Here is a 14,234-nt window from a genome sequence, read left to right as displayed (position 1 = left end):
TCTGAGAAGAGGGGGCGAGGGCTGTGCGTGAACAACTCCCCTGCCCATGCCGCGAGAGCCAGCCCGGCCACGCTCCGCAATCCTGCCGGGAGCGCGTTGTGGGTTCCATGGCACTGGCACCTCTCTTGCAGGGGCCCGGCCCCTCATCTATCCAGTGTGTTACTCTTACAGAAGACAAATTAACTGAAGGCTTTTCTTTTATTACATCTAAAGAGCTCTACATAAACAGGTAACATTCAATAGGTAAACAATTTCTTTCCAATGCATGTAATAAATATTTTCACTTGGTACTTTTATACAAACTGACATTGGTCTACTATACATGTTTTAAAAGCCGTTTTACTGGTTTGGCATGCGGTATGGAAATTCTAAGAGAGAAAGTTTAAGGCAATGAATCACAGATTGAAGTTCATGGAATTTATGGTAGCTTTTATATCTGTTTATATACATTTTCCCCTTGTTAATTAAACAATTATCAGCAGCACTCTCTGGGGCCACCAGCTAGTCTCCCTCCTGCTCTCTGAAACCTAAGCTTTGTGTTCAACTAAAAAACAGAATCCAACATGTATTAATAAAACAAACATTCTTACTAAAATAATTTCAAATGTGCTTTAAAGAGTCCTGAAGATCTTTGAGAGTTTTATGTATTTAAAATTCAAATTGTCCTAAAAGCAATGTTCTTTCCGCATTTTAAAATGTACACAGCTGGGATCCATTTTCTCATTCAGATTTCAGACACTTGGCTCAAAGGAAAAAAATGCCAGGAAATCACATTTTTCTGAAGCTTAAGTGAATCTTAAGTCAGTAATGATGCAGAGTTGTGCTAATGTCTAAACTGACAGGAAAAAAATTCCATGCTCAAAATACTCAGTCACCACACGTGGCGTGGTTTCGGTTCAGACTGTTTTTGTTTTTAATAGATGTGTCCAATAATGCCCACAAAGTAAAGAAAAGCCACTTCAACGCTGCTAGCCCAACAGCGGTCTCATCAAAGACGTGTGCAGACAGCGTCCGATACACACATGTGCGGACAGACAGCACTGTACGGAGACACAGACATGTGCACACCCCTCGCGAGCAGCCAGAGTGAGGGGGGTGGCACAGGTGCCCCCACTCTTCTGGCACTCACTGTCACCATCGGGGCGGGCTGGGGAGCAAGGGAGAGCCGAGCAAGGAAGAGGAAGGGGCGAGGGACTCTCACTGAAGACGCGGAGACGGAGAAGCAGGCTGGACTGGGTGCTGCTGGTGACAGCCCAGGCCAGGGCCGACTTCCGGGGAGCAGGACGCTAGGGAGCGAGCGACCGCCACGACCCAGCACAACACTGTGGAACGTTACCAACAGAAGGAAACAAACTCCTCACAGAGTGGAATGAACTAAAAAGTCAGACACGGAACGAGATCAGGACGAACGCCATTGGACACCGACTTCTCCCTGTCACCCGTCTTCCCTAAGGGCGGCGCAATGCAGGCCACTGAGGGACAGCTGCCCTCCGTCTTCCACAACAAACACCACCGGGCTGAAGAAAGCAGAGGGTGGGTTTCCAACTGAATCATTCAAAGAGCTCCTAATTCAGCATCATATACGAAGTTACTGATCAGAATTCTGAGACCACGAACGACTGAGGAAAAAAAATGAGTAAAGAAAACTATTCAGGATTTTACCTGAAGGAGCTGAATTAACAGAAGTCTGTCTCCTATTGCAATATAAAATCAGAAACTGAAACCCAAATACAAATTCAGACACAAAAATGTAATATTAGGAATTAGCTTTGATTAATATGGTAATGAGAGTTTAGTGTGGACTCACTGTAACACCAGATTCATTTAAAAACTATCTCCTGTGTGAACTGACAACCAATCTGCTTTTCCAAAGTTACAAGTTGTTTCCTGACTACAGCCAGCCACTTCTGTGTGGAGTCCACACGCCCAGGGGAAGACTATGTAACTCACTTGTTACTCACACACACCTGTTTATAAATACATATATACACACACACATATACATAGCAACACCAACTGTTTTTTTTTTTTTTCAAAATTCAAGTCAACAATTTAGTAGCAGAGATGCTGTAGAAACATGTTCTTTTTAGACGCCACACAGTCATGAGAACCATTACTTCTGTCACACAACTGAAGATACAGCCAGCATGAACTCCGCCTGGGTTAAAGCATGTCACTTTGTCACCAATGCAAGATCCCACAGGACCAGTGGACACGCAAAGGTGGTCCTTCATCAGCTCTGAGAACGCTACCAGTTGGGACTGGCATCACCACACCCCTCCTGTGACTTTTTTCCGTTACCTATCCCTGCACTGTCCATCAGCTCAAAGGCAGTGTCCACACCTGAGACCGAACGCTTTCTCTGACGCGGCTTCTGGAGCGCAGGTGAAGCCGCCTCTCCTCCCTCCCCACCCTGAGCAGCAGTTGTCAACATTACACATCCGATGAGCAAGAGCAGATCAGACTGACCCACGCGGTTTTAAAAAGTGACTTTCCCGTGTCATGGTTGTCATGAGAAGGTGAAGAAAACGACCACGGCAGACAGGCTAAGGGAATAAGAACACTCAGAGCCAGAGTGGAAAAGAAGTGGATCAAGTCCACGTGGAATTTCAACTGCTCATCAACTGCTCACATTCCTACAGACGGACGTGCAGCACTGCGTTTTCCAGAGAGAACGCCCCTTTGGGATAACGGACTTGTCTCTCCTCCTGAGGTGGCGTCACCTTACCTCCGTCGGCTGCACAGGACACTCAGCAGGGCTTCCTAAGCAATTTTCCATCGTCCTTTGGCATGAGTGATCTTCCATGAAAACTTGCTACCCTGTGGCCAAACACGCAGGTAGTCACAGGCTGGGTATAGACACACAATGCTGGCAATCCGGGCTGAGAATCTAGAACTAGACGGATGCGCATTACCCCAGGTCTGCCAAGCCCACTCCCCACCCGGGGGGGGGGGGGGGGGCTCTCCTCCATTAGCCTAAGGCAAATCCTCAGGGGAGAACACCTGGCGGAGAGAACGCGCAACTGGGCTGGTTGAGAAAAGGGCTCCCGCGTGAGTTCAAGACCCTCAAAGCAGTTTGAAAGAAGCAGGCAACGGATGTGTGAACTGAACGCAAACTCGGGAGGAGAGGGAACAGCAACGACAGAAAAATATCCACACAGACACACGCACGCACGAGCCATGTCCTGGAAATACAGGAATGCAGTGGGACAGATGAAACTTATAACTTAAGGCTGGATAAAATATGCACACACACACACGCAGACAGAATCCAAGTCTGTCGTATTTAGAAAATGGAAATCAAACCATCCCCCCAACCCCTCCCCACAACAAAGCCCACAATTTAAAACTTCATACATGCAATTCCTTTTCTGTTATTGCAAATAAAATAATGCCATTGAAGTAAAATAAAACCAAAACCAGAGGACAACTGATGAAAAATCTTCAGAATCCAGGAAAAAATGAACTGAAGGTGGTTTGTGGGTGCTTGATTTTTCTTTTTTCTTTTCTCTTTTTTTTATAAGTGTTTTATCAGACAGGCAGTCTTAGATTTATATACAAAAGTAAAACTGAAAATATAGTTTTGTTCTCTGTACATTTCTTTTAATTTTTTCCCTAAAAAAAGGAAAAAAACACGCTTGTGTACTTTTCTAAACAGAATAAGGTAAAACAGCACAAAGTTCTCTTCTTTCTGCCGAGTTCATTGACTCTGGGCCGGGGGCTCAGTCCAAGGAGATTATGTCTGGGATGATGCCGAAGATGGACGCCGTGTCCGTGCCGCTCCTGCTGGCCACCGGGTGGCTGTGGCTCTCCCGCAGGCTGTTGGAGGACACGAGGCTGCTGTTACTGCCACTGCTGCTCCCGTTGGTGGTTGGCAACGAGGTGCTGCCTCCTGCACTCAGCTGATCGAGAAACATCTGCGAGGAGGTATACGGGAAAAACCGCGAGGAGTGCAGGAGGTCCTGATCGTCCGAGACGGCGGCGGCGGCGGCGGCCAGCAGCGAGGTGTTGTAATGCTGGGGGGGGGGGGGGGGGGGGGCAAGGGCCGAGACACGTTAATGCTAACGACACAACCAGCCAACCCCTTTTCTGCAGAGTGCACTCCTACTGCTACTGCGTCCTGAGGATCGGTGGTTTCCTAAACGTGTGCAAACCCAATGGCCTTATGTAATGACTAACTATCTCTGAGACACATCTTTCCATCCGGAACTGGAAAATAGTAATTTTTTGTTTTAATTTGTAAGGCAAGCAATTCTCAAAATTCTACTTGCCAAAGAAGAATATGGCCAGAAGAAGCAGCACAGTCCACCCGCTTTCTCCTAAGGAGTTCCAGTCACACGGCACTCAATGATGGGGCCACGTCCGGGCACCGCGGCAGCAGGCAATGCCTTCGTTACCCGGACCCTGCAGCACGCTCACCCAGAGCTGGGCGGCCGCACCTGCCACCCACCTGCACCACACAGCATGGCCTGTGGCTCCCCTAACACGGCTTCTCCTCCTGTGACTTGTCTACTTTATAAACACTTTAAGTCTTAAAACTTTTTGACTATTTAGTAACACTTAGCTTAAAATACATACTATACAGCTGTATAAAGTTTTTTCCTCATATCTTTATTCTATAAGCATTTTTGGACTAAATTTTCAGAAAATATTTTTATTAAAAATGAAGACAAACACATGAGCGCAGGCTACACTGGGTGAGGATCTCGCCTGTCGCTGTCTTCCGCCCCTGCCTCCTGTCCCGCTGGCAGGCCAGCGGGCCACAGCACACTCGCGCCGCTGTATCGGCCGTCTGGCCTGCTGATGGAGCCCCGCCCGAGGGCCGCTCTCTCAGGAGTCTGTCCAGGCGGTCTGCTGTCGGGCTGTCGGTCACCACAGACTTGCTCACAAGCAGCGGCGCCCGTGAGGATCCTTGTTTAGTTGTGGAGCATGTCCCGCTTGGGGCCCATGTTCCACGCTTCTTAGGGAGCGTGTCGGGCTGTGCAGGCCTTCTGCTCAACGTCACTGCAGACCTCTGGGCAGCGCCCTCTCCTCTCGCACTGCCCTTTCCTCTGGCCCCTCTGCACCTCCTCCCTCCTGGACTCCTCAGGAAGCAGCTCCGGCAGCCCGTTGGGTCGTCCTCACCCGCCCGGCTCAGCCCCAGCCTGGATGGCTGCCGCCACCTCTGCGTCCTTGGCACATCTTCTGAAGTCACGGATGACTCTCTCGCAGATGCCAACCATGTACTACTCCTGGGTGACGCCACGGCAGGCCCACGCAAGGTCCGGGGAGTCCTTCCAGGGCTGCACCCATGTCTACGCAGCTGTGGTAGCCTGGGCAAAGATCTCCCTTATGAATCTTCACCCACTGGCTGGATCTGAGTCTGGAGGAAGAAACTGTCCTTTCATCCCGGGACAAACGGCACCACAGAAAAGGCGCTGGGAGCCTTACAACAGTCACCAAAACCCTGAAGGCGTGTTGCCCTCCACCCCGTACTTCTCCAGTGCTCTGGCAAAGCAATTCAGGAGGGCATCTCGGAGGAGGGGCGGGGCCATCCGTGACTTGCTGCTGCCCCTGCAGTGCGTGCAGTGTGTGCTTGCTGACAGGCTCGAAGCCCTGGCACTCGCACCGTGCCACATCACGCTCGGCTTCACGGCCCGCAAGCCAGACTGTTACCCTAGCCGCGAAACCTGGCACTGGCCTGGCCTCCTCATGGACGAAGTCCTTGCGGGCATCCGTTTCCAGGACAGGGAGGTGTGGGGAGCAATCCGGACTGGACTGAGTTACTGGAATTAAGACTTATTTTATGCATCTGCTCTCCCACAATATGGCGCTGGGAGAGAAGAAAACAGCTTCTACACAGCTGCCTCCAGTTCAGCCAATAAACTGTAGGACTTGCTTCTGATTGGAGGAGAGCAGCGTACTCGGCGTGTGGGCAGCCGAGTTGGGATTGGCGGAGGAGGACTATAAAGGAGGAGAGAGACGGCATGCACGAGGAACATCTAAAGGGAACATCTAAGGGGAACATCTAAGGGGAACACCTGTGCAGCCCCCGAGAGAGCCGGCCGGCGGTGTGCCGCTCCCCTGCGGAAGTGGGGAAAGTGGCTAGGGGGAACCGCCCTTCCACGGAGGTGGAAGGGACAGTAGCCAACCCGGGAAGAACCAGCAGCTAACCCGGGGAGGGCCGAGCAGATGAAAGAACAGCGCAGGGTTCAGTGTCGTTCCTCCGCGAAGAGGGGGAGCGACAGGAGGCATCCTCCACAGTGAGGATCAGCTCCGGCAAGGAAGGCCCCTCCGCAGTCAGCCGATTCCATTCCCAACAGCTCTTTCTTCGGCTGCCGTCGCATCAGCACGTGCGGATCCACCGCTCACCTTCACGATGCGTGATGAATGAGGCCTCTCGGGTGTTCACATCACCCACAGCTGGCAGTGAGCTCAACATCGAAGCTGAGCCTGGCCTCTTTCAACCTTGCAAACTTCCGTTCTGATCAGAGCTTTGGCTATGATCACCATGGTGCCAAGAGGGATGAGCCTGTCACCAACCCAGGTCAGCACAAGTTTCTCCACGCTTGGTGTGGGCCCCTCTGGCCGTCTCACTGGTCCTGCTGCCTTCAGTAAAGCAGCTCCTCCAACAGCTTCCTTTCCTCTACGTCTGCCCATCAAGACAGGAGCTACCTCGCCATGGGACAGGCCTGACTGCTGAGCGACACCGTCATCCATTTTCTCTCTCTCTCTTTTTTTTTTTTTAGATTAATTTATTTGAAAGGCAGCGTCACAGAGAGCGAGAGGGAGAGACAAAGAGATCTTCCAGCCTCTGGTTCACTTCCCGAGATGGCCGCAACAGCTGGGGCTGGGCTAGGTAGAAGCCAGGAGCCAGGAGCTTTATCTGGGTCTCCCACGTGGGTGGCAGGAGCCTAAGCACTTGGGCCAGCTTCCCCTGCTTTCCCAGGCCCATTAGCAGGGAGCTGGATAGGAAGTGGAGCAGCCAGGACTCGAACTGATGCTCATATGGGATGCTGGTAACACATGTGGCGGCTTTACCAGCTACACCACAGAGCCAGCCCCCGTCACTGATTTTCAACTTTCGTTAATCACCTTATATTTTGTTTCTGGGTCAATCAGTGTGGCTTCTTACTGGGCAGTGTCAGCGAGGGGTTTTCTACATTTAGGGACCTCAGCGAACCAAAGAAATCAGATTAAATCAAGCACACTCTAGAAGGGCGCAATCAGTAGACATGAGAGAGAGGGCTGCTGCCAATGAAGCGTGGCACACTCCTGAAACTCTCCTGTTCATCGGTAGGGTTGGCAGGAGCCGGTCAAAAGTTACCAATGTGGTGTGGTATAATAGACATAAGCCAGTGAGATGCTTTTGATTACAATCAAGCGTTATGCAGTGTGCATAACTGTACATGCTGTGCTCGCCCGTGACTGGCAACGCTAGGTCTGCTTATCCCCACACCCACGCACGCACAGGAAGGCAGTGTGCTGACGTGACCCAACTGTGATGTCACTGGGCTACAGCAAGTCATCCTCTTGTGAGCCCTCAGCACGGGGATGGTCTACGCCGTGTGGCGTGTGACTGCGTCTCCAGGAACCGTCTCTCCATCCAGCTGCCTGCAGCTGCTCTTCCAGACAGTACCGCGAGCCCACAGACGGATGCAGGCTCTACTGAGGCCAGGGCTCTCATCCACACTCCCAGACCTAACTATAACAGGCATGGGTCACTCTGAATTTTCCAGAGAAATGTATTCTGCCTCCTGGATAACATATTAGACTTTTAAATATTTTGAATGTACAAGTAAAATAATGGTAACTTTTTTTCATGTAACATACCTGATTGTCTCCTGATAAGAAAGGGAAGAAATCTAATCCTATGGGAGAGAAAAATTATTTTAGTTTTGGAAAAAACAAGAACAAAAAAACATAGTAAAACCCCTTTCCAAATGCCCAGTACTTGGAAAACAAACATAAATCCTAACTCCTCTGCCTTTTGGAATCTGACTTCAAGCTGAGTGTCCTGCGCCTCTCCCTCCTCTGGATGCTGAGGGCGCAGCGCAAGCAGAGACGCCGCCTCCCCGCACCTCTGTCTGAGCAGCTGGGGGACCGGCTGCCGGCCGCGCACCGGCCAGCTCTCCTCCACTCCTCTCATTCCCCCTCACAGGCACCTCGTGAGGCATCTGATCATTTCTGGCCTCATTTTACAGAGGAGAAAGTTTGAAGTTCCAAGAGTAATAAGCAAGCCACAGCCCAAATTTTCCTTTTCTTCCTCAGAGTTGCTCACTGCCACCATCTGTACCAGACTGTAACTTGGAATCTCTGCAGCGGCCAGAGCCCGGGGTGGGGGGTGGGCCTCCCTGCACCCATTCTCGACTGTGATGTGGTCAGGAGCAAAGTAAACAAGGCGACCGAGATGCCTCGGGAGGACAGCTAAACCCAGGGCAAAGCGTACCACCAGCACATGGAGACCACGGGGCCCACATGCTGCCTGCTCCTCATTACAGCTCAAGCGCTGACTTAGCACCGCGATCCTTAGGAGCGACAGTATGCTTCAAACATTAAGACAAAAGCTACGGAAAGGCATCTAACCAACAGTTAAGGGCAAATGGAACTTCTGGACTGTGGACTTGGGAGAATGGTAGAGGAAAATTTTCACTGTTTTGTATGGAATTCACTATAGTGAGCATATATAGCTTTTAAAAACGGATCCATAAAAATTGAACATATTCATGGGGTATAATATGGGCTTTCTGTAATAACAAAGAAAAATATTCCTGCATGACTTGATTAATTTACAAATTACTAAACCACAAAGATATGAAAACTAACAATACTTTCCAATAATGCAAATGATTATTACGAACTCCAAATACATTATACAAATGAGTGACAGTTCTCACTGCTTTTAATTCACTAGAGCAAAAGAGAAAACTTGCAAGTCTCTCAATTCAGCATTACCTAAAAGATAATACAGCAGTTACCCACAATGACTGGGACAGATTCGTGACCATGTTCTATTATTTCTCTCAATCCCTTGGGGCCTGCTCTCCCAATCTTCCAGTTCTTGCTCAGGCGCACCCACAGAGGACCACACGGATCGGAGGAATGCTTGATGCTGTGTGACAACTCGGAAGCCACGGCGACTCACCTTGCAGGTCGTAAGGCATGGGCGTCATGTGGAAAGGATGCCTGTAGTCTTGGATGAGGGACGTGTTGATGTAGCTTGTGTCCACAGCAGGAAGGCTGGGGGTGCGAGATACTGGAGATGCTTGATGTGGAAGACTTAAAATGCTGTAAGAAGGAAATGTTCGCATAATTTCCATGAGTTAGTTGAAACAGGTTGCATTTTACTACGAGCCCTAGCTTTTGTGCTGGATACCAAAGCAAAAAACGGGCAAAGTGATATACAATTTACACAATCCACAATGATGAGGAAATAATCTGCACAATTAATATAGCATTTTGTGGAGGCTACAGAGAGAAACGGATGCATGCAATGGTATCCAGCATCCATACGCACAGATTACACACAGTCTTTGAGACACCATCATCTACACTTTGAGAATGTAGGGAAAGGCATGTCTAAGCCACTTCAGCAGGATACATGTGAAAAGCACCTACGTGAGTTTCATGAGGACCAAAACTGGCTGGTATCTGTCTCGGTACACCCGATGCCCAGCACCTCTGTCAGCACACTGTTGGCATAAAAGCCTTGTAGAACTGAAACAAGAGGTGCTCCCAGTGGAAAGGTGGAGAGTTTTTGTTTGTTTGTTTTTTAAAGATCTATTTTATTTATTTGAAACACAGAGTTACAGAGAGAGAGGTCTTCCATCCAATGGTTCACTCTCCAGATGGCTACAACGGCTGGAGCTGTGCCAATCCGAAGCCAGGAGCCAGGAGCTTCCTCCGGGTCTCCCACACGGGTGCAGGGGCCCAAGGACTTGGGCCATCGTCCACTGCTTTCCCAGACCATAGCAGAGAGCTGGATTGGAAGTGGAGCAGCCGGGACTAGAATCGGTGCCCATATGGGATGCCGGCGCTTCGGGCGAGGGCTTTAACCCGTTGCGCCACAGCGCCGGCCCCAAGTGGAGAGTTTTTAAAGGAGCAAGAGCATAATCAGAACATGAAAAAAAGGAAAAGAGTGAAATGTCTATATTAGCTGAGTACTCAGATCTTGTTTCTCTTTAGCAAAACATAAGGAAAAGGGAAAAAGGAAGGAAGGAAGCAAGGAAAGGGAAAAGAATGAATGTGACTAATTTGGAGAAGAAAATGAAAGAAATGTAACCATCCTGGGCAGAAACAGGGTTGTAGGTTATCCCAGTCACACAAGAAGCTCACAGGCATTACATTATAGAAAACCAAGAAGCAGCAAGGGTTAAAGAGGCTATCTTTGGTTTTGAATGCTTCATATGAAGTTTTTTGGGTGTGGTGAGGCAATTTCAAAGGCACAGAATATTTCAAAAGATGCCCAGGTTGGGTTTCTGGGAACAGAGTTCTAGTTATGACCATCTACCTACCACGTTTTCATCAATGGGGTATGAAATATACAACACACTCTCGTCTTCCTTGTGAAAGTGTCTCATCTAATGGAAAATTAATTAAATCTCTTACATCTACAAAAACTACCACGTTCCACTAGCCATGTCCTCTGACAGTGCCAGGGGACTGCAGGAGAGAAGAAAGCATTCGAGAGGCTCATCTCGGGGAACATCTCAGTACACTGAACGGTACAGTACACTTCTGGACAAATGGACACTCAGTGGAACTCTGGCCAAGTGGTTTTACAGTTAGTGACATCTGCCTCTTCCTGGCCCCTGGCTGGCTGCTGTACTTGCAATTTTGTGATAATGCTTTGAGATGCTTTTCCACCTTTATTCTGCACAATAACTAACACACACACCACGCTGGGCTTAGTTCTCTAGCTACTGGCGAATCATGCTGTAAAATGGCTACTACTGTGGTGTATTCTCCTTCTAAAGATCTTGTAAATTGTCAGGTTTCTTGTTTTACCTGAAAATAGAAAAAGGACTGGCATCTGCAAATACTGTATCTGGGTTCAATTAGTCACTGGGAAACTCAGGAAGTAGTTAATACATCTAATGTAATTTTTTCAAACATTAACACACAGAGCTATTTTTATAGACATAGCAAAGTAAATATCTAAAAAGTTTCCTTGAAGGAAAAAAAACATCTAGCCACATGGGAAAACTACAGCATAGTTTATGTGTATTATATGTATGTACACACACACACACACACACACAGGACTGTTATCACTATTCTAAAGAACCAACATACATAATGATGCATATTAACTCAAAAGTATTCACATACCTAGAAGTTTAAGAAATATCTTTTAATGTTGCCAATTATGGTCTTAAAAACTCACAACACAGTTGTCCCTCAGTATCTATATCAAAATCTGTAGATGTTCACAATAGCCCAGTATTTGCATAACCCACACGGTCCTTCTGGGTACTGTGAGGCAGCCCTGGATGACTTACAATACTCACACGAAGTGCATGCTTTGTAACCAGCTGTGATACTGCATTGCTTAGGGAATAATGGCAAGGAAATTTTTTTTTAAGTCTACAGGTGTTCAGTACTGGTGTGATTTTTTTTTTCTGGATATTTTCAGTCCACGGGAGATGCAGAAACATCAGATATGGATGGCTGACTATCTATTTGGTCAGACTATGGTCTGATACTTATAAAACAGCTTGGAATTTGCATTCTATAGATATTTATTCTAACCATGCTGGCTTTAAGTAAACTGACCTTTGCTCCCCCTCAGTTTCTCAGGTCAGTACAACAGCAAGGTCAGGTTGGCCACGTAAGGGCTGTCAAGGTGGGATTCCCTCAGAGAAACTGTTCATAAACTGGTTTAAATATTTACTGTGTTTAGAATAATGGTACTGTTTTTTAATGTCTTCATTTCTGTCTGCATACTCAAATAAACAACTCCTGAATGCAATAACCCGTGTAACGCTTGCTTTAAATATTTTTTGATCTCATCATGCCTATCAGACCTGAAAACGATTTTGTTTCAAGCACAGAAACGTCTACTCTTGGCCTGGTAGCAATGCTCCCCCTTGAACCTTGAAATCCATAGCAACGCCATGTATGGACTTCCCTCTCCCCCTCACATCCCTTCCTAATGGGTTACTGTTTGTTAGAAGACTTTTTAAATAGCTCCTATTCAGTTTCAAAGGGCTACGTGATTCTCTTGAGATGCACCCAGAAAGGGGCACATCTATTTGTAGGTTTCCCATTAGCAGGCGACAGTTATGCCACACTACACACAAAATCTCCCTGCTGAGCATCCCCAATGTGTTTCCGGGACAAACAGTCTGCTTCAGAGTGCAGGTAGAGTTTGCTGCTGCTTCTGTCATCTCCATAGTGTTCAGCTCTGTATTTACTCATTACACTACCATGCATGTTTAGCACAGGTTGTTTTACACAAAGTAGATTAACAGTGCTTCCTGAGCTAAACAAAGTAGCCAAGGTACACTATCATTGATCTATGACTAAGAGGAAATACGGGAAACAAGTCTGCGTCCTGCAGCCGAAGTCATCTCTGACCTCCTTCACTGCCAGATCACAAACACCCTGAGGCCCAGGTCCACATCACCTAGGCTTCCTCTGCTTTCCAACGGGTCAACCCTCCAGTGAACAAGTGTTCTAGATCCGATGGACAGTAGCAGGGTCACCTGGGAACACAGCAGGAATACACACTGTCCCAGCCCCCACCTGGCACGGGGGAGCAACCACGTATTTTGATAAGCTCTCGGTAAGTCTCATCTACACTAAAGTCTGAGAATTGCTTTTGATACTACACTATATCCAAGCGCCCTTCTAGTGCATCATCTGAACTCTCAAGAATATCACACACAAGGAAAATTCAACCTATTCTTTGATTGCTAAATTGACAACCGAGCACAAATCATTTAATTCAGCAGCTCTTTAATTACTACTTACTAAGTTACCTTTCACACTGAGTTCTGACCTCAGTACTTACCCTTTATTATTGAGTGGCGACGTGGGGGACAGGGAAGGGCAGGTCCTCTTGGCAGATGGCTCTTCCTCCTCCTCGTCAGATGAGCTGTCAATGGTTAGATCAATCACCTCGACTTTCTTGTTTTTATTTGAGGACGAGTGGTGGGAAGTCACCTGATGCTCCAATGTGGAGCTCAGGCATCCTGTGTGGGAATGTTTAGAAAACAAGGCACAGAATATCCATGACACGCCCTGCTTTTCTCAGAGTGGAAACCCAACTGAGTTTAACAAAACTTGTTTTGAAAGACAGTTGTGAATTTGGGTAAACAATCAAAATAACTATCAGAAAAAAAGTCGTTTGAGAACAGACTGTATATTATATATATTTTTCTGTACAGTACAGTATAAAATCACATAAAAATGGTGATATTTTTTAAAACCTCATGGCCTCCTTCCAGCAAAAACATATTAAAAGCCAATGAGGAAAAAAAAAATGCAAAAGAACCATTCATTACTCTGTCTCAAGTCTGTTAAAAATGACTTATTAGGTTACTTTGAAATCTTTTATCAGAAAATTTTAAAAGCTGGCAAAGAAAGGAATTAAGAAGTAGTTCTACTACTTCTAAGCACTTAATGAAGAGCTTAGTAAGAATCACTGGAAATCTCCATAAGCTACTCATTTTTTTAGAAAAGTATGAATTCTGATATTGAAAACCAGGGCTTGCAGCAGCAGGGAGGCTGCCCCACCCTCGTGAAACATGATCACTTACCGTCGACTCCGTTGTAAGAGGCAGGAACTTCCTGTACTTCCTTTTTGGATCTCATGGGTGCCCAAGAGCCATCCTCCTTAAATTGTATTTCATCACAGTCTGTACAGTATTTTAGGATTTCCATAAATAAGCTACAAAAAAAAATTGTCCTTGGAATATCCCATTTTAAATGAAGACAAATTAGAAATATTACTGTTCAAGAAACATTCAGGCTGTTTAGGTTTTGTACAAGTATGAACAGGGAAAGAGAAAGCAGAACAGGCAAATTACAGTTGTTCTCAAAAACCACTGCTAAGTAGGAAAACTGTTACTAAAACTATGGATGAAAAAATTACATTTTTAAAGATTCTAATAACATGCAAAAATGTTTACAGAAAGCGAAAAAAGGCCAAGAAAACAAAATGATGAATCCAAAATAAAACTGTGTCTGGGTAGTAGTAGAAGAGCAGTTACAGTGCTGACTTTCAGGATTATTTTTCTTTATACTTTTCA

At 47.0% G+C, this 14,234-nt stretch overlaps 1 protein-coding gene across 5 annotated transcripts in view; it reads right to left on the bottom strand.

Annotated features, from left to right (window-relative positions):
- Positions 1–179: 179 nt before the first annotated feature.
- The window catches only part of PIAS1 (protein inhibitor of activated STAT 1), a 140,947-nt gene continuing 126,892 nt past the window's right edge, over positions 180–14,234 (bottom strand). For 4 of the 5 annotated variants that reach the window (XM_070054406.2, XM_089310618.1, XM_008268843.5 and 1 more), the window contains 5 exons: positions 13,743–13,873; positions 12,995–13,175; positions 9,125–9,267; positions 7,813–7,850; positions 180–4,016 (listed from right to left, as the gene is read on the bottom strand). In XM_070054406.2, coding sequence (XP_069910507.1) covers positions 3,723–4,016; positions 7,813–7,850; positions 9,125–9,267; positions 12,995–13,175; positions 13,743–13,873 — 787 coding nt within the window. In that variant the 3' untranslated portion in view covers positions 180–3,722. The remainder of the gene's footprint in view (positions 4,017–7,812; positions 7,851–9,124; positions 9,268–12,994; positions 13,176–13,742; positions 13,874–14,234) is intronic. The other variant, XR_016218288.1, reaches the window with a different exon arrangement.

This window comes from Oryctolagus cuniculus, chromosome 12, assembly GCF_051225735.1.
Source record: "Oryctolagus cuniculus isolate XC-2025 breed Fujian yellow rabbit chromosome 12, ASM5122573v1, whole genome shotgun sequence".
Classification (NCBI taxonomy): Eukaryota; Metazoa; Chordata; class Mammalia; order Lagomorpha; family Leporidae; genus Oryctolagus; species Oryctolagus cuniculus.
The sequence above is the reverse complement of the archived record's forward strand: the minus strand, read 5'-3'. Positions and strand labels throughout refer to the sequence as shown.